Here is a 24,243-nt window from a genome sequence, read left to right as displayed (position 1 = left end):
ACCCACCCTTTTCTCTTTTTTCTTAGCAGCTATGAAAACACTAACCCAACACCATCTGCCACAGGGCATTGGCATCCAGTATTGGATTAACTTCAACCTTTCTCATCTCCATGCCAGAACTAAAGAAATATCGGCAACAATAACCAAATTCCAGTGCACAGATGATTGTGCTGTAGTTGCGCACTCAAGGAAGGATCTAAACTTCCCTTAATTGCTTCTCTGAAGCTTACAAAAGCCTAGGGCTAACTCTGAACATCAGCAAAACAAAAGTTCTCCACCAGCCAGGCCCCGGTCAAACGTCAGACCCAGCAAGGAAGATCTACATCAACAAAGAAAATTGAAAAATGTAGAATACTTTGCCTATCTTGCCAGCCATCTCTCACAGAGGGCAGGCATAGACATCGAGATTCAGCACAGAATTCACTGTGCCAGCCTAGCCTTTGGCAGACTGTCTCGCCGGGTGTTCAACAATCACAACATCCGAACACATACTCGACTTTTAGTTTATAAAGTAGTGGTAATCCCAACTCTCCTCTACGGCTGTGAGACTTCGGTGACCTATAGAAAACACCTGAAAAACCTGGAACGCCAGCACCAGCACTTTCTTTGGAAGACCCTCAACATACAGTGGGAGGATCATCGTACTAACGTCAGTGTCCTCACAGAAGCCAACATCTTCGGTGTTGAGGCCCTGATTATCCAGCACCAGCTGAGGTGGAGCGAGCACTATGCGCGCATGCCTTGATGTATGCTTATCAAAACAACTGCTGTATGCCCAACTCACCAAAGGAGAATGGAAACAGGGAGGCCAAAAGAAATGCTTTAAAGATAAACCGTCAAGATAAACATGGAGAGATGTGGCATCAACATCACACACTGGGAGAGAGAAGCCCAGGATAGGGATAACTGGTGAAAACTTGTCAGAGGGGGAACATCCACTTTTGAGTGAAATTGCCTTGCCCTGGTTGCAGAAAAACGCCAGAAAAGAATGGAAAGATAACTGTCATGCAGCAATTTTGACCCAACCCTGTCTTCCAACACCACCTGCAATGTCTGCCAATGAGGCTGTGGCTCAAGGATCGGACTTCTCAGTCACCAAAGGACCCATGAAAAACAAAATCTGTGAAAGAGATCATCCTCGACCTCGAGGGATCGCCAATGACTATGTAAAACTTCCAAACTCTATTCAATGGCTTTGAGGAGCTCTTCTGACTTTTATTGCCATGTGGTATGTAAAACTGTGCAAGAGAAAAACGAGTATGTAGAAATCTGTTTGTGATAAGTAGTAGAATTGTCTCATTCTTGAACACAACCAGCCTACTTACCCTACAACTGCAAAATAGTGCACATACTGTTTTATCTGTTGTGACGGCAGGAAACCATCATTATTAATCTGTGCAAAATGCTGCTACACATGCATAAACATTTGAGATTTTTCAGGTTACATTTTGTTACTGTTTTATGCTTGCTATTTTGAAATGGAGTATTAAGAGCTAGAGTAAAATTGAATTATAAAATACAGGAATATAATACAAAAGGAAAAAGCTAAGTCACCAGGTTATACTGGAGAGGCAGAAAATGAAGAGCCTCTTGCTACATGCTCATGGAAAGGAGACAGAAAACAAAAGATAGTTTTCAGACTTTTTCCTGGCTTCATGTAACCTTTGCAAGAGACACTGATACTACGGTGAGAGTGCGCTGTAAATAAATACCCAGATTGGTGTGTATATAATTATAGTGTAAGTAACTTTTATATCCATTTGACTTCAAAACCTGTTGGCCATATGTTGGTCACATTGAGGAAACAAAAGACCTTGGATTAGTAGGAGCGTTGCCAGCAGATTGAGGGAAGTGATTATTCCCCTCTATGGGGCACTGGTGAGACCACATCTGGAGTATTGTGTCCAGTTTTGGGCCCCTCCCCCCTCAACTATAGAAAGAATGTGGACAAATTGGAGAGAGTCCAGTGGAGTGCAACGAAAATGATTAGGGGGCTGGGGCACATAACTTAAGAGGAGAGGTTGAGGGAACTGGGCTTATTTAGTCTGCCGAAAAGGAGTGAGGGAGGATTTGATAGCAGCCTTCAACTAGCTGAAGGAGGGTTCTAAAGAGGATGGAGCTTGGCTGTTCTCAGTGGTGGCAGATGACAGAACAGGGAGCAATGATCTCAAATTGCAGTCATGGGCGGCGAGTTTTATGGGCCCGTGGTGCCTGGGCACCAGGAATATTCCTGGTTCCCAGACACAGTGGGCCCGGCTCCAGCTCTGGTCTCTCCTTCGGCCCCACCTTCCACCCCCGGGTGCCCCCTGGGCTATTTAAAACAGCCCGGGGCCCCACTCACCACTGGCAACGCAGTGGAGCTGAGCAGCTTCCTGCCTGCTCGTTCCACGTGTCTGCTGGCCCCTCCCTGTGGCCCCTGGGCAGGGTGGGTCTGTGTCCTGCCTCAAGCGCCCCTGTGACCAATAGGAAGCTGCGGGGGCAGTGCCTGGGGGTAGCAGCACTTGGAGACCCGGCCCACCCTGCCTAGGAGCCTCAGGTAAGCACCATACCCCCCATCCCTTTCCCACACACCCCCTCCCACCCCCAAATTCCCTCCCAGAGCCTGCACTCCCATCCCTTTCCCACACACCCCCTCTGACACCCAAACTCCTTCCCAGAGCCTGCACCCCTACCTCCGCACACCCTCCTGCCCCCAAACTCCCTCCCAGAGCCCGCACCCCCATCCCTTTCTCACCCCCTCCCAGCCCCAAACTCCCTCCCAGAGCCTGCACCCTCATCCCCTCCTGCACCCCCACTCCTTGCCCTAGCCCAGAGCCTACACCCAAGCTTCATCCCAGAGCCTGCACCCCATCAACCCCCCTCCTGCAACCCCACCCCCTGCCCCAGCCCGGAACCTGCACCCACTACCCAAACTCCATCCCAGAGTCTGCACCCCAGACCACCTCCCCCACCCAAACTCCCTCCCAGAGCCTTAGGCAAGTGAGGGGGGGGGGGTGGAGTTTGGGGCGGGGGGGGTGTTCTGGGCAGCACATTTCTACAAACCTGTCACCCCTGGTTGCAGTGGGGGAGGTCTAGGTTGGATATGAGTAAAAACTATTTCACTAGGCGGGTGGGGAAGCACTGGAATGGGTTACCTAGGGAGGTGGTGGAACCAAAGCTGTAGCTGGGATGATTTAGTTGGTGTTGGTCCTGCCTTGAGCAGGGGGTTGGACTAGATGGTGTCCTGAGGTCCCTTCCAACCCTAATTTTCTATGATTTGGTCCATCAAGTCAGGTGTCCCATCTTCAGCAGTGGTCTATTCCTGATGCTTGAGGGAAAAGGTCCTAGCTTCATAATGCTCGCTCAGTACAAATAACTAAAGCTGCAATCATTTTAATTCTTGCCACATATTACTTGGCTTTGTTCATGAATTGATATGGAATCCATTTTGAAATCACTGCATGCCCAAATGGGCAACCAACCTTTTGAAGTAATCCAATATGTATACGTTTACGAAAGTCAGGTAGAAGGTACTTGTACTACAGCTTGCAGGCCCTCAGTTGGAATCACAAACACCATGCCAACCATGCACCTGAGTTGTTGTGAGATAGTTTAAAGTTTCTCATTAACCCAGCTGTCTTTGCCACAGTGTGCAGTAGTGTCGCCGTGACACTAAAACAGCTTGCTGATTTATAATTAATGCTGAAGTCTGCTGTGCTCTAGTTTGTTTTGGTGTTTCTAGTGCATGACTTTGCTTTGGTGTCTGTTTATCTCAGCTCTTGGGGGGGGGAAATCCGTCCACTGTACTGAGCTTGACACAAAGAGTTTGTTCTCCTTCCAGGGATTGTACTGGGAGCTCCAGTGCCAGGATGTAGGACAGAGTGGTTTTTGTTCTCAAAGAAGAATGCTGCATTGATTGATAAATTCCAGTGAGGCTGCTCTATTAGTAATTTTATCATGTGCAACAAAAGCAGGAAGAATGTGAATTTTCTTTGTAGAAATAGTGTTTTCTAAAGTGAAAGCTGAGGACAATAGCAAGTTTGATTACCTTCAGAAACAGAAAGGATTGTTGTTCAGGGTGCTGATTAGGTGCATATTTGGAGAGTGAAGATTTATTGTAAAAAGTTCCTGAAGTGTCTGCGAAATTGGTAGTATATTGGTTGGGAAAGTCATCTTTATAGTGCTTTTTCCAAATGAGGCTATGACCCTATGGCAAAACAGGAGCAAAAATCTGTAAAATGAAAGTTTGTGTGTTTAATGGGTAGGGAATGGTGTGGGAGACAGCACAAAGAAGATAGTGAGAGAAATAGATGAACAAGGTACCCAGGACTAGTCTATGCTAGAAGCGCTACATTGGTGCAACTGGTGAAGATACTCTGTATGCTGGTGGGAGAGAGCTAGGGTGACCATATTTCCCAAAGAGAGAACAGGACACCCCCGGCATGCTGTTGCCCGTCACTGGAACCCTTCGCTCCTCCCCTGCCCTGGGTCAGGCTGTTGCCCATCAATGGACCCCCTGCGGGGAGGGGGGGGCACATTCTGTTGACCGGTCAGTGGAACTCTGCATCCCCGTCCCCCCCACAAGGCTGTTGCCTGGTTGCTGGAACTCTTTGACCCCCCTCCCCCCAGCCCACCCCATGTGAAGCTGTTGTTTGGTCACTGGAAACCTGCAGAGGGGAAGCCCACATGCTGGAACGCTGTTTCCCCCGCCCTGCCTCTCCCCTGTGGGGGGCTGGCATCTCTGCTCACCCACTCCGCATCCCACTTTTTTTTATAAAAGTGGGCATTTGTCCTGTTTGCTCTTGTCAACTGATCAAGTCAGCAAGAGCAAACAGGACAAATGCCTTCTTTTGGGGAAAAAAAAGTTGGGATGGCCAGGGCAGGGCTTAAAAAAGGGATTGTCATGGCCAAAACAGGATGTATGGTCACCCTAGAGATCGCTCTCCCGTCAGCATATTAGCTACCACCTCTCGCAGAGGTGGAGTTATGTTGGCGGGAGAAGCTCTTCCGCCAGCGTAGCACTGTCCACACCAGTGCTTACATTGCTCAGCAGTGTGGCTTATTCACACCCCTGCAAGACTTAAGTTATACTGACATAAGTGGTAGTATGTACAAGCCTCCAAACTAGTATCATTGCAGTGATGGGTTCAGGAAGCAATATGGGACGAGGAGAGTAGTGAGGGACAGAAATTATGTAGAACCTTGAAGACAAAGACAAGACATTTGAACTTTGATGTGGTAGAGAAGGGGAAACAAGTGGAGAGATTCAGAGAAGAGTCTGATATGGTCAGATTGGGTGTAAAAGATGATTTTAGCAGCTCGGTTTTGTATGGACTGAAGCAGGGTGATGTGTATGTGAAAGCCCAGGGAGTAGGAGGTTATCATACCAGTATAAGCAGAGGGCATGATCTGAGATTAAGAAAAGAGAAATTTAGTTTGGATAACTTAAAGTGATAAAACTGCAAGGAGTCTCCCTTCCACCTAATGTTGTGTGACAGGAAAGTCTTGCTCCAGTGAAAAGGTAAGCAAAGAACCTATCCTGGGAAATACAGGGGAGGGAAAGCAGAAAGACAGCATTTAAGTCCCTTGACTCCAATTGGGTACTTCTGTTAGGTCTCCGATAGACTAAAAATATTGCTGGGTTTAAACAGAGTGCTTAGAACAGTAAATGCACAACAGCATTATAACACAAGTTGATCATTCCTATGTGGACCAAGCTGCACAATTACATAACAAAGTTATAACACTGTTAGTTTTTTTCCGCACTGTGTCCCTATGGATACTCCACTGTAGATGTGTGTGTGGCCACGTGCTACCGATCGGAGAATTTCAGTAGTGGTCCGTCCCACCTGCACACGTGCAGCTCCCCACTTGCCATGGGGCTAGCCAGTGTGCTTGGGCATTTCCTCCTCAGTTCCTTCTCAGCTGCCCCTGGCTAGAGACAGAGCTAAGAGCTGTCCCATCATGGATTAACTCCCTATAGTTTTGCAAATTTTAGCTTCCCTTGAAGCCTTTTAGTACCTTGTTTGTTTTAAGTTGGCCATGACAAAAAAAGAAAAAGGGGGGGAGGGGAGAAAGGGTTTGCCTCCCACCAACCCTGGTGGTGGGGGGACCCTCCTGGACAAGGGTATGCCTGACTCTCCAGGCTTCAAAAAGTGCCTTAGCTGCAAAGAATCTATCCCAGTTTTTGGATTGCAGTGCATTTGCTGCCTGGGGGAAAAGCACAATCCACAAAAGTGTGGTTGGTGCCATCAGTTAAAGTCCAGGTCCAGGAAGGATAAAGAGTTAAGGCTTAAACTACTCCTCATGGAGTCGGCTCTTTAACCCTCGGAGTTATTACTTCAATCTTCTTTGTCAAAGGCGGGTGATTCCAAGGAGATGAGCCACTTACTCAAGACCTTCAGGTAGGCTAGCCCACCACCCCTTCCGTCCAAAGCCCCGCCTGCCAGAGCCTCGAGCGTGAGGCCACCGCCCCCGCCCCCTGCTGGCTTGATCTCCTTCACTCCCCGGTTGGCTCGACCCCCTCCACGCCCCGACTGGCCCCAGTGCTGCACTGGGCCACCCCGGCCCCTGACAGACCTGAGTTCAGACCTGCCATTGGAGCCCCTGGTGCCCTGCCAGCTTCAGGTAGAGAGGGAGGGCAGTACCTTGGGGCTCAATATGGGCGGGGCACAGCATAGGTCACGGGAGGCTTAGCCTGCCCTGGCCTATGATATCCGCCACCCATGCTCAAGACCATCAAGAAAAGGTCTGTGAGTCCCCATAATGAGCCTCGATCAAGCTGGAAATGATATCCAGCTCCATCGGTATGGACGGCACTGAAACTGTCTAGAGCTTGTAGCGAGACCACATGCGGTACCAAGCTGACGGAGCAAGCTGGTCTGCCCATAGACCAGCCGGGCACGGGCAAAGAAGTACCTGTACCGTGGGGGCTTGAAAAGCCTGGAAGATCCGCCTCAGTGAAGGCTACACGACGACGTGGTCACCAGCACGGACCCTGGTGTGCGTGGCACTGACGGACCATATGACTAGGTCCATGTCTCTGATTCCATCAGTACAAGCCTCTTGGCGCTGACGTTGTCCACACTGGTGGATTTCCGGTGCACAACAGATCTCTCAGTGTCTGACGCCCTTGACTTGCCCTTACTCAGTACCAGGGCTCCGATGCCGAGTTCTCCCAGAGCATTGGACTCAGTAAGATCTCCATGCTGCACACCACCTTTTTCCTCCTCAGAGTCAGAAAGAGAGGAAGAGGACTTGGATTCCCACCACTCATCCTACCCACCATACAAGTCCCAATTTCATCATGGACACCAGGCCTACTGCGCCCCACCCCCCCCACAACCCTCAATCTCCATGGTTTGGGCAGACATGGTACCAGCCCCCTACCCTCCCGGGCTGTACTAGTACCGGGGCAAGCCCAGGGACAACAAGCCTCCCAGGCCCCTCCAGTGGTATACTAGCAGGCTAGGAGCCACCCTCCTTCAGCTGCGGCGTCAAAGGGTTCGGAACCTCCTGAGCACCTGGGGAAGGAAGTTGAAGCTGAGGCAGAAAGGGAAGACATCCCTCAAGCTCGTCTCTCGTTGTCCTCAGCTGATGAGGCGGTGATGCCCCCTCTGCCATCCATGGTGGATGATTTAAAATCATTCCAGGACTTGGCTCAGAGTGTGGCAGAAGCCCTGCAAATACAGCTGCTCCGAGTGACTGAACCTCACCACAAACTGGTGGACATTCTACATTCCTCCACCTCTGCCAGAGTGGTCCTCCCAGTTAATGAGGCACTCCTGGATCCTGCCAGAGTTATGTGGCAGACCCCTGTCCCCATCCTGCTGACATGCAATCGGGTGGACAAAAAGTATAATATGTCGGTCAAGGACACGGAATTTTTATTTTCTCACCCGCTTCCAAATTCATCATTGTGGATGCGGTTAATTGTTAAATGCCAATACCAGTTTAAATCCACCCCGTATGACCAAGATGGGAAGTGCTTGGATCTGTTTGGCAGAAGAGCGTATTCATCAGCCACTCTTCAGTTCCACGTGGCTAATTATCAGGCCTTGTTGGCTAAATATGACGACCAGAGCTACGTGAAACTAGATTCCTTTATTAATCAGCTCCAGACTCCTCAAAAGACCAATTTATGGCCATAATTAACAAGGGTCAGATGGTGATGAAAACGTCTCTCCAGTCCACATTATATGCGACAGACATGGCGGCACATTCAAATTCCACAGCTGTGGTTGAGAGAAGGGCTTTGTGGCTGCAGTTGTCCAGCTTCCCTAAAGAGGTCCTAATCATGGCAGAGACCTTCCCTTTGAGGGAAATGAAGCTATTCACTGAAAAGACAGACACATCTCTTCACATATTGAAGGTTTCTCGGACAATTCTTCGTTCCCTAGGGATATGCACACCGGCCTACAAGAGAAAATACAGCCCTCAGCCGTCGTATAAGTCCCAGTCATCGCAGTACGTGCCTCAGTGGTCGTCACAGAGATCCTATTAGCCACAGAGAAAGAAATCAAGATTCCCCGAGTGGAAGCACTCGAAACCCCAACCAACTTTGTCTCAGCCCTCAAGCTCAAAATGGCATTTTTGACAGGTTGGTTGAGGTGCCTGTACAGAACTCTATTTCAGAGTTCCACTGGTTGATTCTGTGGTAGAGAAGGAACTGAGGAGGAAATGCCTATGCACACTGACTAGTCTTGTGACAGGTGGGGAGCAGTGCATGTGGGACGGACTGCTATTGAAATACTTCAGTCAGCAGCACGGGGCCGCACACACGCCTACAGTGGAGCACTCATTGGGACACACATCTTGAAGAACCATTGTTACTGCACAAGGTGAGTAACTACTTCCTCCTGTCCACACAGACAATGCGCAACTATGTAGTTTGACACTGTGGTGCTTAAATATGTTGTTAAATAGCATAGAACAGATGTGTGAGCCTTTGCTGCTTAATGTAAAAATTAGGGCTGTTGATTTAATCACAGTTAACTCAAGCTATTAACTAAAAAAAATTAACTGTGATTAATCACACTGTTAAATAGGATGACCAGATAGCAAGCGTGAAAAATCAGGACAAGGGGTGGGGAGTAATAGGTGCCTATATAAGACAAAGCCCCGAATATCAGGACTGTCCCTATAAAATCAAAACATCTGGTCACCCTGCTGTTTAAACAATAGAATACCAATTGAAATTTATTAAATATTTTTGATGTTTTTCTACATTTTCAAATATATTGATTTCTATTACAACACAGAATACAAGGTGTACTGTGCTCACTTTATATTATTTTTTATTACAAATATTTGCACTGTAAAAATGATAAAAGAAATATTTTTCAGTTCACCTCGTACAAGTACTGTAGTGCAATCTCTTTATCGTAAAAGTGTAAGAATTTTTTTCGTTACATAACTGCACTCAAATGTAAAACTTTAGAGCCTACAAGTTCACTCAGTCCTACTTCTTGTTCAGCCAATTGCTTAGACAAACAAGTTTGTTTACATTTACGGGAGATACTGCTGACTGCTGCTTATTTACAGTGTCACCTGAAAGTGAGAACAAGCATTCTCATGGCACTGTTGTAGCCAGCATTGCAAGGTATTTATGTGCCAGGTATGCTAAACGTCCCTTCATGTCCCTTCATGCTTCGGCCAGCATTCCAGAGGACATGTTTCCGTGCTGATGATGCTAGTTAAAAAAATAATGCGTTAATTAAATTTGTGACTGAACTCCTTGGGGGAGAATGGTATGTTTCCTGTTCTGTTTTGCCTGCATTCCGTCATGTATTTCATGTTATAGCAGTCTCAGATGATAACCCAGTACAGTACATGTTCGTTTTAAGAACACTTTAACAGCAGATTTGAGAAAACGCAAAGAAGGTACCAATGTGAGATTTCTAAGGGTAGATACAGCACTCAACCCAAGGATTAAGAACCTGAAGTGCCTTCCAAAATCTGAGAGGGATGAGGCGTGGAGCATGCTTTCAGATGTCTTAAAAGAGCAACATTTCGATGTGGAAACTACAGAACCCAAACCACCAAAAAAGAAAATCAACCTTCTGCTGCTGGTGAGTGGACTGTAAGGTGGCACCGTCTAGTCCATACTACTTTAACTTGCTGGCAAGAATACTGTGGGAGTCCGTATCAAAAGCTTTGCTAAAGTCCAGGAATAACATGTCCACTGCTTTCCCCTCATCCACAGAGCCAGTTATCTCGTCATAGAAGGCAATTAGGTTAGTCAGGCATGACTTGCCCTTGGTGAATCCATGCTGACTGTTCCTGATCACTTTCCTCTCCTCTAAGTGCTTCAAAAGTGATTCCTTAAGGACCCGCTCCATGATTTTTCCAGGGACTGAGGTGAGGCTGACTGGCCTGTAGTTCCCCAGATCTTCCTCATTCTCTTTTTTAAAGATGGGCACTACATTAGCCTTTTTCCAGTCATTCAGGACCTCCCCCGATCGCCATGAGTTTTCAAAGATAAAGGCCAATGGCTCTGCAATCACATTCGTCAACTCCTTTAGCACCCTCGGATACAGCACATCCGGCCCCATGGACTTGTGCTCGTCCAGCTTTTCTAAATACTCCTGAACCGCTTCTTTCTCCACAGAGGGCTGGTCACTTCCTCCCCATACTGTGCTGCCCAGTGCAGTAGTCTGGGAGCTGACCTTGTTCATGAAGATGGGCCGAAAAAGCATTGAGTAAATTAGCTTTTTCCACATTCTCTGTCACGAGGTTGCCTCCCTTATTCAGTAAGGGGCCCACACTTTCCTTGACTTTCTTCTTGTTGCTAACATACCTGAAGAAACCCTTCTTGTTACTCTTAATATCCCGTGCTATCTGCAATTTCAAGTGTGATTTGGCCTTCCTGATTTCACTCATGCATACCTGAGCAATATTTTTATACTCTTCCCTGGTCATTTGTCCAATCTTCCACTTCTTGTAAGCTTCTTTTTTGTGTTTTAAGATCAGCAAGGATTTCACTGTTAAGCCAAGCTGGTTGCCTGCCATATTTACTATTCTTTCTACACATCGGAATGGTTTGTTCCTGCAACCTCAGTAAGAATTCTTTAAAATACAGCCAGCTCTCCTGGACTCCTTTCTCCTTCATGTTGTTCTCTCAGGGGATCCTGCCCATCAGTTCCCTGAGGGAGTCAAAGTCTGACCTTTTGGTCAGGTGCCCACTCCTTTTCCTTTACCTGGGGAACTTTGTTAACCCTTTACAGGTAAAGCGAGCAGAGAACAGCCACTAAGAGGAATTTGATAGCTAGCTGGCTGGCTGGGTGTCCATAAAAGGGAGGTACCCCAACACTTTATTTATCACACCCCCCCCAAATCACAGATGGTGCTGGCCAGCCTGGGTCGGGTCAGGTTGGGTCCACACTGGCTGGGATTTCTTCCTGGAGGTTTAGTAAACAGAGTTAAAAAGATACATGCACCTCTAATTTTACTAATAATTACATGAAGAACTAAACTGTACTTTTTACATTTTAAGGATTACAATGACTTAGAATGCAGGGACATTTTTACCTCGCTGATTCTGGGAAACCTTCCCGGGAGAGTGCATCAGCCACTTTCTTAGAGGCTCCTGAAATGTGTTGTATCTCAAAATCAAAGTCTTGAAGAGCTAAACTCCACCAAAGAAGTTTTTTGTCAGTCTCTTTGACTGTGTGAAGCCACTTCAGTGCAGCATGGTCAGTCTGCAGGTGGAACCGCCGTCCACAAATGTATGGGCGTAGCTTCTCCAGAGCATACACAATTGCGTAGCATTCTTTTTCTGAGATTGAACAGTGGCTTTCCCACTCAGAAAGTTTTTTGCTGAGAAACACGACAGGTTGGAATTATTGATCTGGTCCTTCCTGCATTAAAACTGCTCCCATACCACGCTCGGACGCAGCTGTGGTTACGACAAATGGTTGGTCGAAGTCCGGGGCCCTCAGTACAGGGTCAGATGTAAGAGCCGCCTTAAGCTGGTTGAGAAATGTCAGACAGCCTTTAGTCCACTGAACGGCAGTTGGCTGTCTTTTCCTGGTCAGGACTGTCGGTAGGGTGGAAAATTGGCTGTAGTGTAATACAAATCGTTGGTAATATCCGGCCAAGGCCAAGAAGGATTGGACCTGTTTCTTTGATTTAGGGACAGGCCAATTTTGGATAGCATTTACCTTAGCTTGTAGGGGGTTGATAGTACCTTGACCCACCTGCTGTCCAAATTACGTTACCTTGCTTAGGCCTATTTGATGCTTTTTGGCCTTAACTGTTAATCCTGCCTCCCTTATGTGCTGGAAGACAACTTGGAGGTGCTCCAGGTGTTTTGCCCATGAATCAGAGAATATACCCATATTGTCAAGGTAGGTGACTGCAAATTACCCAAATGCAGTCAGAAAGTTATCTACCAGTCTCTGGAAAGTGGTGGATGCATTTCGCAGTCTGAAAGGGAGCACATTAAATTCATACAACCCTACATGGGTGATGAAGGCTGACCTTTTCTTGGCTCGGTCATCTAGCGGCACTTGCCAGTACCCCTCATTTAAGTCTAAGACTGAGATGAAATGGGCACGACCCAGTTTCTCCTATAGCTCATCTCTAGGTGGCATTGGATAGTTTTTTGGATGAGTTACAGTATTTAGCTTATGGTAGTCCACACAAAAGCAGATTTCCCCATCTGGTTTGGGAACCAGAACCGCTGGAGAGGCCCATGCACTCTGAGAGGCCCATCTGTAACATGTCTTTGATCTCCCTTTTTATTGCAGTTTTGGCTTGAGGAGCCATCCGGTAGGGTTAGGCTCTAATTGGGTGAGCATAACCTGTGTCAATAACCATTCTGTCCGTTCTGGGATGGCTGAAAACATTGGCGCGAAGCTGGTGCACAGCTCCTGGATTTGCTGTCACTGCTTACGCCCAAGGGTGATGGAAAAGCTCACCTTTTCTACACCACCGTTGCTTTTTTCTTCATAGTAGACTTCTTCAGGCCACTCAGCATCGTCTTTCTCCTGGGCTGTAAACGGGAGAATCTTGATTTCTCGGGAATAAAATGGCTTTAGAGAATTAACATGGTATACTTTAGATTTTAGGGTTGGGTTTAAGAACACTATGAGGTAATTAACAGCTCCCAGGCGCTCTCGGACTATAAATGGCCCCTCCCACGATGCTTCCATCTTATTGGCCTGGAGTGCTTTCAGGACCATGACTTGGTCACCTACTCTGAAGGAACACTCTCGGTCATGTTTATTATACCAGGCCTTTTGCTCTTGTTGAGCATCCTGTAGGTTTTCTTGAGCAAGGGCTAGAGAGTCCTTCAGGGTGTTTTGCAAGTTGGTTAGGAAGTCCAAAATGTTAGTTCCTGGAGATGATGTAACCCACTCCCATTGCTGCTTGACCAACTGTAATGGCCCCTTAACTTCATGGCCATAAATGAGTTCAATGGGTGAAAACCATAAACTTGGATGTGGTACAGCCCTGTAGGCAAAGAGCAACTGCTGCAACACTAGGTCCCAATCATTGGAATGCTCATTCACGAATTTACATATCATGGCCCCCAAAGTCCCATTAAACTTCTCCAGTAGGCCATTTGTTTGATGGTGGTAAGGGGTGGCAATCAAGTGGTTCACCCCATGAGCTTTCCAAAGATGTTTCATGGTCCCTGCCAGAAAGTTAGTTCCCGAATCTGTAAGGATGTCAGAGGGCCAACCTACCCTGGCAAAAATGTCTGACCATGTCTGGCTCATGCTTTTAGCCCTGGTGTTGCTTAAAGCTACTGCTTCTGGACATTGGGTGGCAAAATCCATGATGATCAGTATATACAGCTTTTCTCTGGGTGTCTTCTTCAGGAAAGGACCCAGAATATCCACAGCTACATGCTGAAATGGAACCTCAATGATGGGGAGTGGCTGGAGAGGGGCCTTGACCTGGTCTTGGGGCTTTCCCACCCTCTGGCACACTTCACAAGACCAGACGTAGGTAGAAACATCCTTGCCCATCCCCTCACAGTGGAATGACTTCCCCAAAAGGTCTTTGGTCCTGTTCCCCCCCAGCATGGCCACTAGGATTATCATGGGCTAAGCTCAAGAGCTGTCCCCTAGTTGGAGTTACCAACTGTCTCTGAGGATGCCAGTCATCCTTGTGCACACCAGAAAGGGTCTCCTTGTATAAGAATCCTCCTATAACAAACCTGGACCTATTAGAAGAGCTGAGAAGTGGTGGGTCGCTCCATGCCGCCATCCAAGCTCCCTTGAGTATCTCATCCGCTTCCTGCTCTGTCTGGAACTGCTTCCTTGATGCTGGAGACATTAGTTCCTCACTGGGCTGTGGACTTGGGCTTGGTCCCACTGGAAGCGACGTAGGTGATGGGGTTGTTTCCATTGTCTGTGAACCACTCTCCGCTGGTGTACTAGGTGGTATTTCAGGCTCCAGTTGAGCCTCTTGCTCCGGTTTAGCTGCTGCTGTAGGTGCAGGCTCTGTGACACCCTTTGGTGCTGCCTCCCCTGACTCTGGTGGGGTTGGAAGCATGGGCTGTGGTGCTGACTGCTCTGCCAGCTCTGATCCTTGGTCTGGTTCTGGCTGGGTTCCAGGAACTGTATTTACAACTGCTGCCATAGACTCGTTTCACCACCTCTGGCTTGGCTCCTGTAGGAGGCTTAGGAATGGAGTTAGGTGTGGAGGCCTATTTAGCCTGGCTGCGGGTAACAATCCCCACCCTTTTTGTTAGCCTCACATGGTTGGCTAAGTCTTCTCCCAGCAGCATGGGAATGGGATAATAGTCATAGACTGCAAAAGTCCATATTCCTGACCAGCCCTTGTACTGGACAGGCAACCTGGCTGTAGGCAAGTTAAGAGGTGGCCTTAAAAGGTTGCACTTGCACTTGGGCCTCTGGGTCGATGAATTTGGAGTCCACCAGGGTTTGGTGGATAGCTGACACCTGTGCACCAGTGTCTCTCCACGCAGTAATCTTCCTCCCGCTCACACTCACAGTTTCCCTTCGCTCTGGTGGTATTTGTGAGGCATCTGGGCCTGAAGGTTCTTGGTGGGACTCCGAGGTGATGAGCTGCAGTCAGCTGGTGCTCTTGGGGCAGTTGGCCTTTACATGCCATAGCTCATTACATTTAATGCATCGCCGAACTGACTGTGGGCTGGGGCGAGTTGGATGGTTGGAAAGTGGGGTAGTGGGATGAGAGGGCATCTGGGATCTCCCTGGCTGTGTGGAGGGCTCCTCTTTGCAAGATGGGGCTTTGGGATGACCCCAGTGGTGGGGTGTCGTCTCGGGTTGCCCCTTCTGGTATCCTTTCGAACTGCTACTAACTTTCTTCTTCTCCGCCACCTCCACCCATTTGGTTCCAATCTCCCTCACCTCGATTACAGTTTTGGGCTTTCCATCGAGGATGTACCTTTCTATTTCCTCAGGAACACCCTCTAAGAACTGCTCCATTTGCATTGGGAGAGAGAGAGATCTTCCAGAGACTTAACACTTGCTCCTGATATCCAGGCATCCCAATTTTTTACGATGTGGTAGGCGTGTCAGGAAAATGCCACGTCCACCTTAGGGCTCTGAACCACAGACAGGCATGCTCAGGTGTTAGCCCCATTCTAATTCTGGCCTTTTTAAAAAGAAAAAGTTCATAGTTGTTCATGGGTTCTTTAGGCATTTCACCTCTGCTAAGGGTCCACTGAGCTATGACCTCAGTTCCACCATATACTGGTCTGTAGAGATGTTGTATCCAAGGCAGGCCCTTTCAAAATTTTCTAAGAAGGTCTCTATATCATCGCATACCTTGTATGTGGGGAATTTCTTGGAATGGGGAGTGGCACCTGGAGAAGGACTGTTAGGGTTACCTGGTAGACCCAGCTTAGCCCTTTCCAGCTCTAAGCACTTCAGCTCTAACTCTGCCTCCAAGTGCTTTGCCTCTCTTCTCTCCTCCGCTTCCGCCTCCAAGCACTTTGCCTGCATTTCCGCCTCCAAGCTCTCGTTCTCCACTTCCAAGCACTTCATCTCTAGGTAGAAATTCCTTTATGCCTCAGTTAGAACTTGGCCTGAGTTAAAGGCCTCCCTCCCTCCCTCCTGGCACCGGGATCTCGGTTAGGGAAGGGCTATCCCTTCCGTCCTGGGGAGTCCCCGTTCATTTCCGTCATGAAGCTGGATGTCTGGGCTTGATCTGGGTCTGTATTCTCTGTGGTGTGCTGCTTTGGAAGACTGGTTTTTCTAAGGTTTCGGTGCCTGACCTCAACCTCATGCACAGGGCTGCCCTACTCTAGTGTAGCTATTCTGTTGCCACGCATATAGAAAAGAAAACAAAATAAACGGTTTGTTGGACTCCCTGGCTTTGCAGGCTGATCCCTTTGCAGGCCTGTTCCCCCACAGGCAGCAAAAACAAGAAAAGAGAAGAGAAGAAAAGAAAAGAGGGGGAAAAATACATTTGGAACTTAGGCTTTTTGCCAGATCTTACAAGAAACAATTACAAAAATTAAGCATTAAGGTAGCTCTCTTGAGGTTCAGTTTAAAGGTTACAAGCAAAAGAAAAGCATCTGGGGTTAGCACAGAGGAGATCCACAAGCCAAAATAATAAAAAATAAACCTGATTGTATCTAGCTAAACATTCCGAATTTACTTATACATTTGTGGGGTTTCAAATAAGTAATTCTAGGTATTATCTGATGAAGCCTTACACAGCATTCCTGCTTATAGCATTGCTGCTCCGTGTCTCCTTCTCCAGAGAATAACAGACACAGACAAAGGGAAGTTTTTTCTCCATTTTTAAAAGTTCTAGCCTTCCCATTGGCTCTTTTGGTCAGGTACCCACTCCTTTTCCTTTACCTGGGGAACTTTGTTAAAACTTTACAGGTAAAGCAAGCAGAGAACAGCCACTAAAAGGAATTTTATAGCTAAATGGCTGGCTGGGTGTCCATAAACGGGAGTTACCCCACCACTTTATTTATCACAGACCCCAACCTGGAGCTCCAGCGTTTACACTGCATAATGCAGGCCCAAGTCCAACCACCCATATCCCAGACTTCCAGCGCCCTCCCAAAATGTGGCTGCCCTTTGTTCATAATGCGGTGTGAGAAAACTTGACTGTCCCCCAAACTTGGCTTTCCAGAGAATGAAGAAAGTCAGCCTGTGGGGATGTGGAAGTCTTTTGGCAGACTCCGAGAGCATGACCCCCATAAGACTGCATCTGGACAGCAAAGTAATAGGGCTTGAACCCTGGGTCCTGGCTTGACTCAGACTTACACCCTCAACCCCCATGAGGTCCTCAGTCTGAGCCCTGGGTTAGCACAATTTGTGTTTAGACAGAAGGGGGGTTAGGCTTGAGCCTTTGTTCAAACCCTGGGCTTACATTCCAGTGTAGACATACCCTGAATGGGCCCCTAGGCACTACCACAATACCAAATAATAGTGTCAACAGGGCAAAGGCATTTTTACTACTGTAGTGCCCAACCCTGTCAACACTAGCATTTTCAACATGGCTGCTGCTAAGGGAACTGCACTGGTGCCACACCAACAGTGCAAAAACTTTAAGTATAGATGCACCCAGTTAGTATTTGTTTGGAAACCGCGTCAAGAAATCAACCTTATTTACTCTCCCACTCCCTTTACATTGTCCTGCCAGATCTTTGTTTGCTTTTGGAGAAATCCCAGTTACAGGTATGTTTAGTGGGACTATAATATGTTACTCTCTTCTTCTGTACTAAATGTTCTTGGTGATCTCCAAAGAGAATATGATTGCTCTTTGAGAGAGGTGGAAGCAGGATTGGAGGGTGTGATGGGATCCCAGGTTACAACCTGGAACTGTGGGAACTTTCCAGCATGGGCTATCTCTCACAATGCTTTGCTAGTGACAAGCAGCAACCCCTCCAGGTGCTGTTATCACTCACTCAGCAACATGCGGGGACACATCCAGCTAACTTGCATGAATGCTCTCTAAACTACTCATGAACCATACACAGGAAAACACCAGCAAATCCTTCCAGCCTTGCACCCCAGAAATGTACTGCCTTACACTGCTCGAGACCTTCTTTTGAACAATGGAAGCTCATTAATTAGTTTGCTCATCGTCAAAGGATAGTGGACACTCAGCAACCGTTGCAATCTGAGCAGATTCCCTAAGCACTTCAGTCAAACTCACTGGTAAGGATAAAACATTAAAATAAGTTTATTAACTACAGAAAGATTTTAAGTGGTAGGCAGAAAAGTCGGAGATAGTTACCTAAGAAATAAAAATAAAATCCCAGTCTAAATCCTAAACTTTCAGACTAAGCAAGAATTGAATTAAACAGCCTTTCTCACCCCACCTGATGTTTCAGGCAGGTTACAGTTCTTAATACACAGGCTGAATTTCCTTCTCAGCCTGGGACCAGTTTCTTCAGTTGAAAGTCTTTGGCCACTTCTACACGACCCGCCAGATCAGCGGGTAGTGATCGATATATCGGGGATCGATTTATCGCGTCTTGTGTAGACGCAATAAGTCGATAGCTCTGCCATCAACTCCAGAACTCCACCACGGCGAGAGGCGGAAGTGGAGTCAACGGGGGAGCGGCGGCCGTCAAGGACGTGAAGTAAGTGATTCTAAGTCGATCTAAGATATGTTGATTTCAGCTACGCTATTCTCGTTGCGTATCTTAGAGCGATTTCCCCCCACCCCCCCAGTGTAGACCAGGCCTTTGTCTTCCCAGCAATCTTGTTGCCTTCAGCGTAGGTGGGAGAGGAGAGAGATGGTCTCGTGATACTGCTGTCCCTGATTTTACTCAGTCAGTTCATGTCCCAGGAAAAACACTGGCCCAGACGTGTCCTGGTAGGCCTCGCCGAGTCACAAAGTTAAGCAATCCTCCTTGTGTGGTACTTGCACAACTGTCTCTTGCAGATTTGCAGCTCTCATGTTTAAAATTCCCTTGCTGGTCAATGGCATGTGATGGTTGCTTAACACCCATTTGGGTGTGTGTCACCACCTTAGTCATTGAAGTGCGAGCAGTGGGCGTCTCCCAAACTCACAACATATTGCAATAACAACCATATAGCAAAATCTCATAACTTCCTACACATTAACATATACATATTTTGACAGAACAATGAGTTTCAGCAGATCATGATGTTTCATAAGGTGACGTACATAGCGTTCTTTTTATGAAATATCACAACCATATACAAATGGTGAATATGGTGGTTACAGGGTGCTACTTTGAGGTACAGTATGTCATAGGGAATGAAGGGAATGAGGTGTAATTCAATCTCCTCTGCTCTTTGCAGGAGTAGCATACAGGAACCAGTTACTATTAACATAAGAGGCTTTGTGTTGCAATTTCTTAGTTCCCTGAAAGCACCCAAGATTGCAGGGCTTAGCAAACTTTATCCCAATTCACCAGCTCACGGAAATGACAATAATATAGAGACCAATAACAGTAATTAAACTTGGAAAATAAATAAGATATAGACAGTCCATGTCCAATGCATGCAGCATCTCAGTGCTGGGGAAAAGCTGTCTGTAATTAATGGCAAGAAGTGGCACAGGGGACAAAATGATTATAGATCTTCTTTAAAGGTATGCACACGGGAATTAGACCTATGATGCTAGCTGGGCAAACAAAGCAATCTGGCAACTTCAGGCCCCTCCGTTCTCCACTTATTTGGCTAGTTTAATAATGCTATTTTTAATTGGGAATGATTGATTTTACTCAAGCCCGCTGACAGCAATACCAGATCCTAGGGCAGAACAGTCAATGGGCGCCCACGTGGACGTGGTTTGCCTGACATTTGGGTGGTGCTGCACCTGCGCTGGCTCATGCCCAGCGAGCTGCCAGCTGCGCTTTTCTGACACGGCCAGGGCTTCTAGATGCCCACCCGGTAGGGTTGCCAACTGTCTAATTGTGCAAACCCAAAGACCCTTGCCCTGCCCTGCCCTTTCCCTGAGACCACGCCCCGTCCCATCCTGTCCCTTCTCCGAGCCCCCCCACATTTACTCCATCCCCCCTCCCTCCATTACTCGCGCTCCCCCACCCTCACTCACTTTCACCAGGCTTGGGCAGAGGGTTGAGGTGTGGGAAGGGTTGCAGGGTCTGGGAGGAATTTTGGGTGCAGGAGGGGGTGCGGGGTCGGGCTCCGGGAGGGAGTTTGGGTGCGGGGTCGGGCTCCGGGAGGGAGTTTGGGTGCGGGGTCGGGCTCCGGGAGGGAGTTTGGGTGTGGGAGGGGGTGAAGAGTGTGGGCTCCGGGAAGGAGTTTGGGTGCGGGCTCTGGGAGGGAATTTGGGTGGAGGCTCTAGGCTGGGGCAGGGGGTTGGAGTGCAGGAGCAGGTCAGGGGATCAGCACTTACCTCGGGTGGCTCCCGAAAGCGACCGGCACACCCCTCTGGTAGCAGCTCCTAGGCGGTGGTTCCAGGGGGGTTTCTGCCTGCCACTGCCCAGCCAATGTGAACCGTGGAGTTGGTGCTTGGGGTGGGGACAGCGTGCAGAGACCCCAGACCTCTGAGCAGTGGCCCCCTTTGCCCTCCCCGCCCCCCAATCAGCGGGCCTGATCTTATTTAACTACTGTTGACTCTTTTCTTGTGAACATAATTGAAAAAGTGAGTTCTTAGGAGGGATACAAATAAAGGGAATGCTGCAACAACTATGAGGAGCCTCCTAGGGACTTATCAAAGCTATGTGAATGGCAGCATGATGGCAGGTGAAATTCAGTGTTGGTAAACTCAGTGTAACCCAAATTGGAAGGAATAATGCATACTGGCACTACTTATGCACATTGCTGGGTTCTCAGCACTGACCACTCAGGAAAAAGACCTGGGTGTCATTTGGACAGCTTTAGGAAAGCTGCTGCTGAGTGTGCAGCAGCAGACAAAATAAGCAAAAACAAAAGTTAGGCTACGTAAGGAGTGGTATGGAAAAGGATACTAAAAATATTATGCCAAATAGTCAGGGTTCAAGCTCAGAAGGGACCACCAAATCATCCTGTCTGTCAGGCCATCAACACCACCCAACACTTGCACACTAAACCCAACAACCCAAAGAAAGGATGTGTTAGATATGTACAAAATAATGAACAGTCTGGAGAAGATAAACTAGTCACTCCTACTTACTCTGTTATAATGCTAGAACAAGAGGACTTCAAATAAAACTGAAAGGCGGTAAATTTACAACTGACAGACTTTTTTTGCACAGCACATACCTATCCCTTGGAACTCCTAGCCACAAAATATCACTGAAGAATAGAGCTTAGCGGGATTCAAAAAAGGATTGAACATTTATATGGGTAATGAAAACATGCACAGTTACGTTAGACTGGATTTAAAAAACCCACAAACCTTCAATCTTCAGGCATACGACAACCTCTGATGGGATTAGGAAGAAACTTCCCCTGTGTTCATATAATTCCATAATCACCCACTTAGAGGTTCCTTGCACCTTTCTCTGAATCATCTCGTTTTGGCTGTTGTCAGAGATGGGATACTGGACTAGAACGACCATCGGTCTGATCTGGTATGGCCTTTCTTATTAGAGTGGTGGCCTAGTGGACCAGAACTGGGTAGTATTTCATGTCTTGTAAATTGTGTGGGAAAGCATGAGGAGAATCGTGCAAGAAAAGGATGAGTAAAGTTTGAGGCTGACAGTTGGTGAAGGTTGTGGTTTGATGTGACATAAGAAATTAGGAAGGAAATGGAGCAGAGTAACATAAGGGCCTTGAAGATGAAGACAAGAAATTTGAACTTGAACAGGAGGGAACAGAGCAGATTAATTGATACTAAGGGTTTATTTACACTTAAAGCCCTGTGCCACTGTAGTGCTTCAGTGTAGACACTACTGATGCTGACAGGAGGAGTTCTCTCATGGGAGTAGGCAATCCACCTCCCTGAGAGGCAATAACTAGGTCAGCGGAAGAATTCTTCCTTGAATCTAGTGCTGTCTACACAACGATTTAGGTTGGCTTAACATCATCACTCAGGTGTGGATTTTACACACACCTGACTGACATAGTTAAACCAATCTAATTTTCTGGTGTAGACCAGGCCTAAGTGGTGAATTAGATTTAGAAGTTTCTTTCATTTTATGTTTACCTCCCAAAGCTTAGTAAACCAGCTGGGAATATGTAATATTTCTATCATAACCATAAAGATGACATTTCTTTCTCTTTCCCCCCCCAGGGTATCTTCAATCAGTTCCAGTGTAGCAGTGAGAAAGTACTGCCCTCTGATGCCCTACGCAGTGCTCTTGCAAAGACCTTTCAGGATGAGCAGCGCTTCCAGCTGGGCATCATGGATGATGCTGCTGAATGTTTTGTGAGTATGCTGTTTGTGTATCACAATTATACGGGTAGCTGGCCAGTTTTGCAGGGGTGTATAGAAAACACCACACTAAATTATTTTGATTCTCATAGCCACGTATGTATAGGGACTGTGTATTATAAAAAAGAGGTGGTCCTGAGTCCCAAAGTTTGTAGTGTTCAGGTGTGTGTTTTTGTTGGGGACCATTGCTAATGAATGAGAAATGGAAACACAGTCCCTCTTCATTTTTGTAGCTGAAACTGTGCTCAGTTGCTGCCGACCGTTTCAAATGTTGTTTGGACAAGGCTTATGTGGAGAACTCCTTGTTTGCAAAATTGTGACAAATTGGGATAGAATGCCCAGAGCTTCAAGAGAGTAACTTTCTTGACTGAAGGGGGCAATAGTTTCCTCCTATGACAACTCTTAGTTGTGTTGAGCTTCTTGCCAGACATCTGGCCTAGGTATGTAAAGTTGGGATGCTCATGTAACTCTGAGATCAGACTGTCATGTAGCAACTTTAAAATGTGTTTTTAATTAGACAGCTGCTAATATGCAGCATCTGAGCTGTATGGGAGCACCTAGTCTTACAAGCTATCCCCTTTGAATGGTTCAACCGCAGCAAGAGATTCCCATCAGAATACATTGTAGGCAGTTTGCAAACTTGGCCGTAGGGGGCCAGGGTGTGGGCGGGTTTGTATTTCCAACTCAGAAGGAATTTTAAAATAAAAAATTAAAAGAACATTGCTGAGTTTGCAAAATAAATCTGTTTGCCATATGTAACTTAAGAATAATATCACTTCTCTAACTCACAGGGATGTTCTGAGAATAAATACACTAGAGTGTGAGGCTCTCATATACTATGGAAATGGGGCCAAATAAATACCTAGTGTGACAGGGTTGAGCCAGATGGCTACAGGAGAGTAATAGAAGGCAGATATATTAGCCCCAGGTTAAGTAGGTCCCTTTTCCCTGGGTAAGGTAACAAGAAAGGTTCCAGAACAATCAGGAACCTTCTGGAGACAATTAAGACAGACAGGCTGATTAGAACACCTGCAGCCAATCAAGAAGCTGCTAGAATCAATTAAGGCAGGCTAATCAGGGTACCTGGGTTTAAAAAGGATCTCACTTCAGTTTGTGGTGCACGTGTAAGAAGCTGGGAGCAAGAGGCGCTAGGAGCTGAGAGTGGGAACGCATACTGTTGGAGGACGGAGGAGTACAAGCATTACCAGACACCAGGAGGAAGGTCCTATGGTGAGGATAAAGAAGGTGTTGGGAGAAGGCCATGGGGAAGTAGCCCAGGGAGTTGTAGCTGTCGCACAGCTGTTCCAGGAGGCACTCCAGACAGCTGCATTCCACAGGGCCCTGGGCTGGAACCCGGAGTAGAGGGTGTGCCTGGGTTCCCTCCAAACCTCCCAACTCCTGATCGGACACAGGAGGAGTTGACCTGGACTGTGGGTTCACGAAAACAGCCAAACTAAGGGCTGCCGTCAATCTCCAAGACGAGCATATCTGCCAATAAGCGCAAGACCCACCAAGGTAGAGGAGGAACTTTGTCACACGAGATAAATAGATAAATTGCTAAACACTGTTTCTTGGCTCCAAGATTCAAAATAAGGAAAATAAATTAAGTGGTGATAACTTTCTAAGTACAGTGAAACATCACTGACAATGGCATAGCTTCATAATAAATTTTTCTTATTCCTTGCATGCTTTAGTCAGCAGTACAATTGAGACTTTTCATTATTGAGCATCTGAATAAATGCCCATTATGATGAATGGGGAAGTTCAGACCTTTGAGAACTGTTTTATAGGCAGCCCTTTAAGCTGCCTATAAACTAAGGGCTTGTCAATATGGGAAAGTTATACCAGTGTAAGCCAAGGTGTGAATTTAAACTAATATAGTTATACTGGCTTAACCCTGTGCGGACACTCTTTATTCCAGTACAAGAGGGCTGTTCGCTTGTTTGTTTTGTTTGCTTGGGAAGATGTTTAACCTAACAAAAAAAAAAAAAGGCCACTCCTAGGGTT

At 47.1% G+C, this 24,243-nt stretch overlaps 1 protein-coding gene across 16 annotated transcripts in view; it reads left to right on the top strand.

Annotated features, from left to right (window-relative positions):
* The window catches only part of USP54 (ubiquitin specific peptidase 54), a 251,006-nt gene that overhangs the window by 129,817 nt on the left and 96,946 nt on the right, over positions 1–24,243 (top strand). For all 16 annotated transcript variants that reach the window (XM_043550398.1, XM_037905165.2, XM_037905160.2 and 13 more), the window contains one exon: positions 22,096–22,230. In XM_043550398.1, the coding sequence (XP_043406333.1) occupies positions 22,096–22,230 (135 nt within the window). The remainder of the gene's footprint in view (positions 1–22,095; positions 22,231–24,243) is intronic.

Source organism: Chelonia mydas, chromosome 7 (assembly GCF_015237465.2).
Source record: "Chelonia mydas isolate rCheMyd1 chromosome 7, rCheMyd1.pri.v2, whole genome shotgun sequence".
Taxonomy (NCBI): domain Eukaryota; kingdom Metazoa; phylum Chordata; order Testudines; family Cheloniidae; genus Chelonia; species Chelonia mydas.
This window is presented reverse-complemented; position numbering and strand designations above follow the sequence as displayed.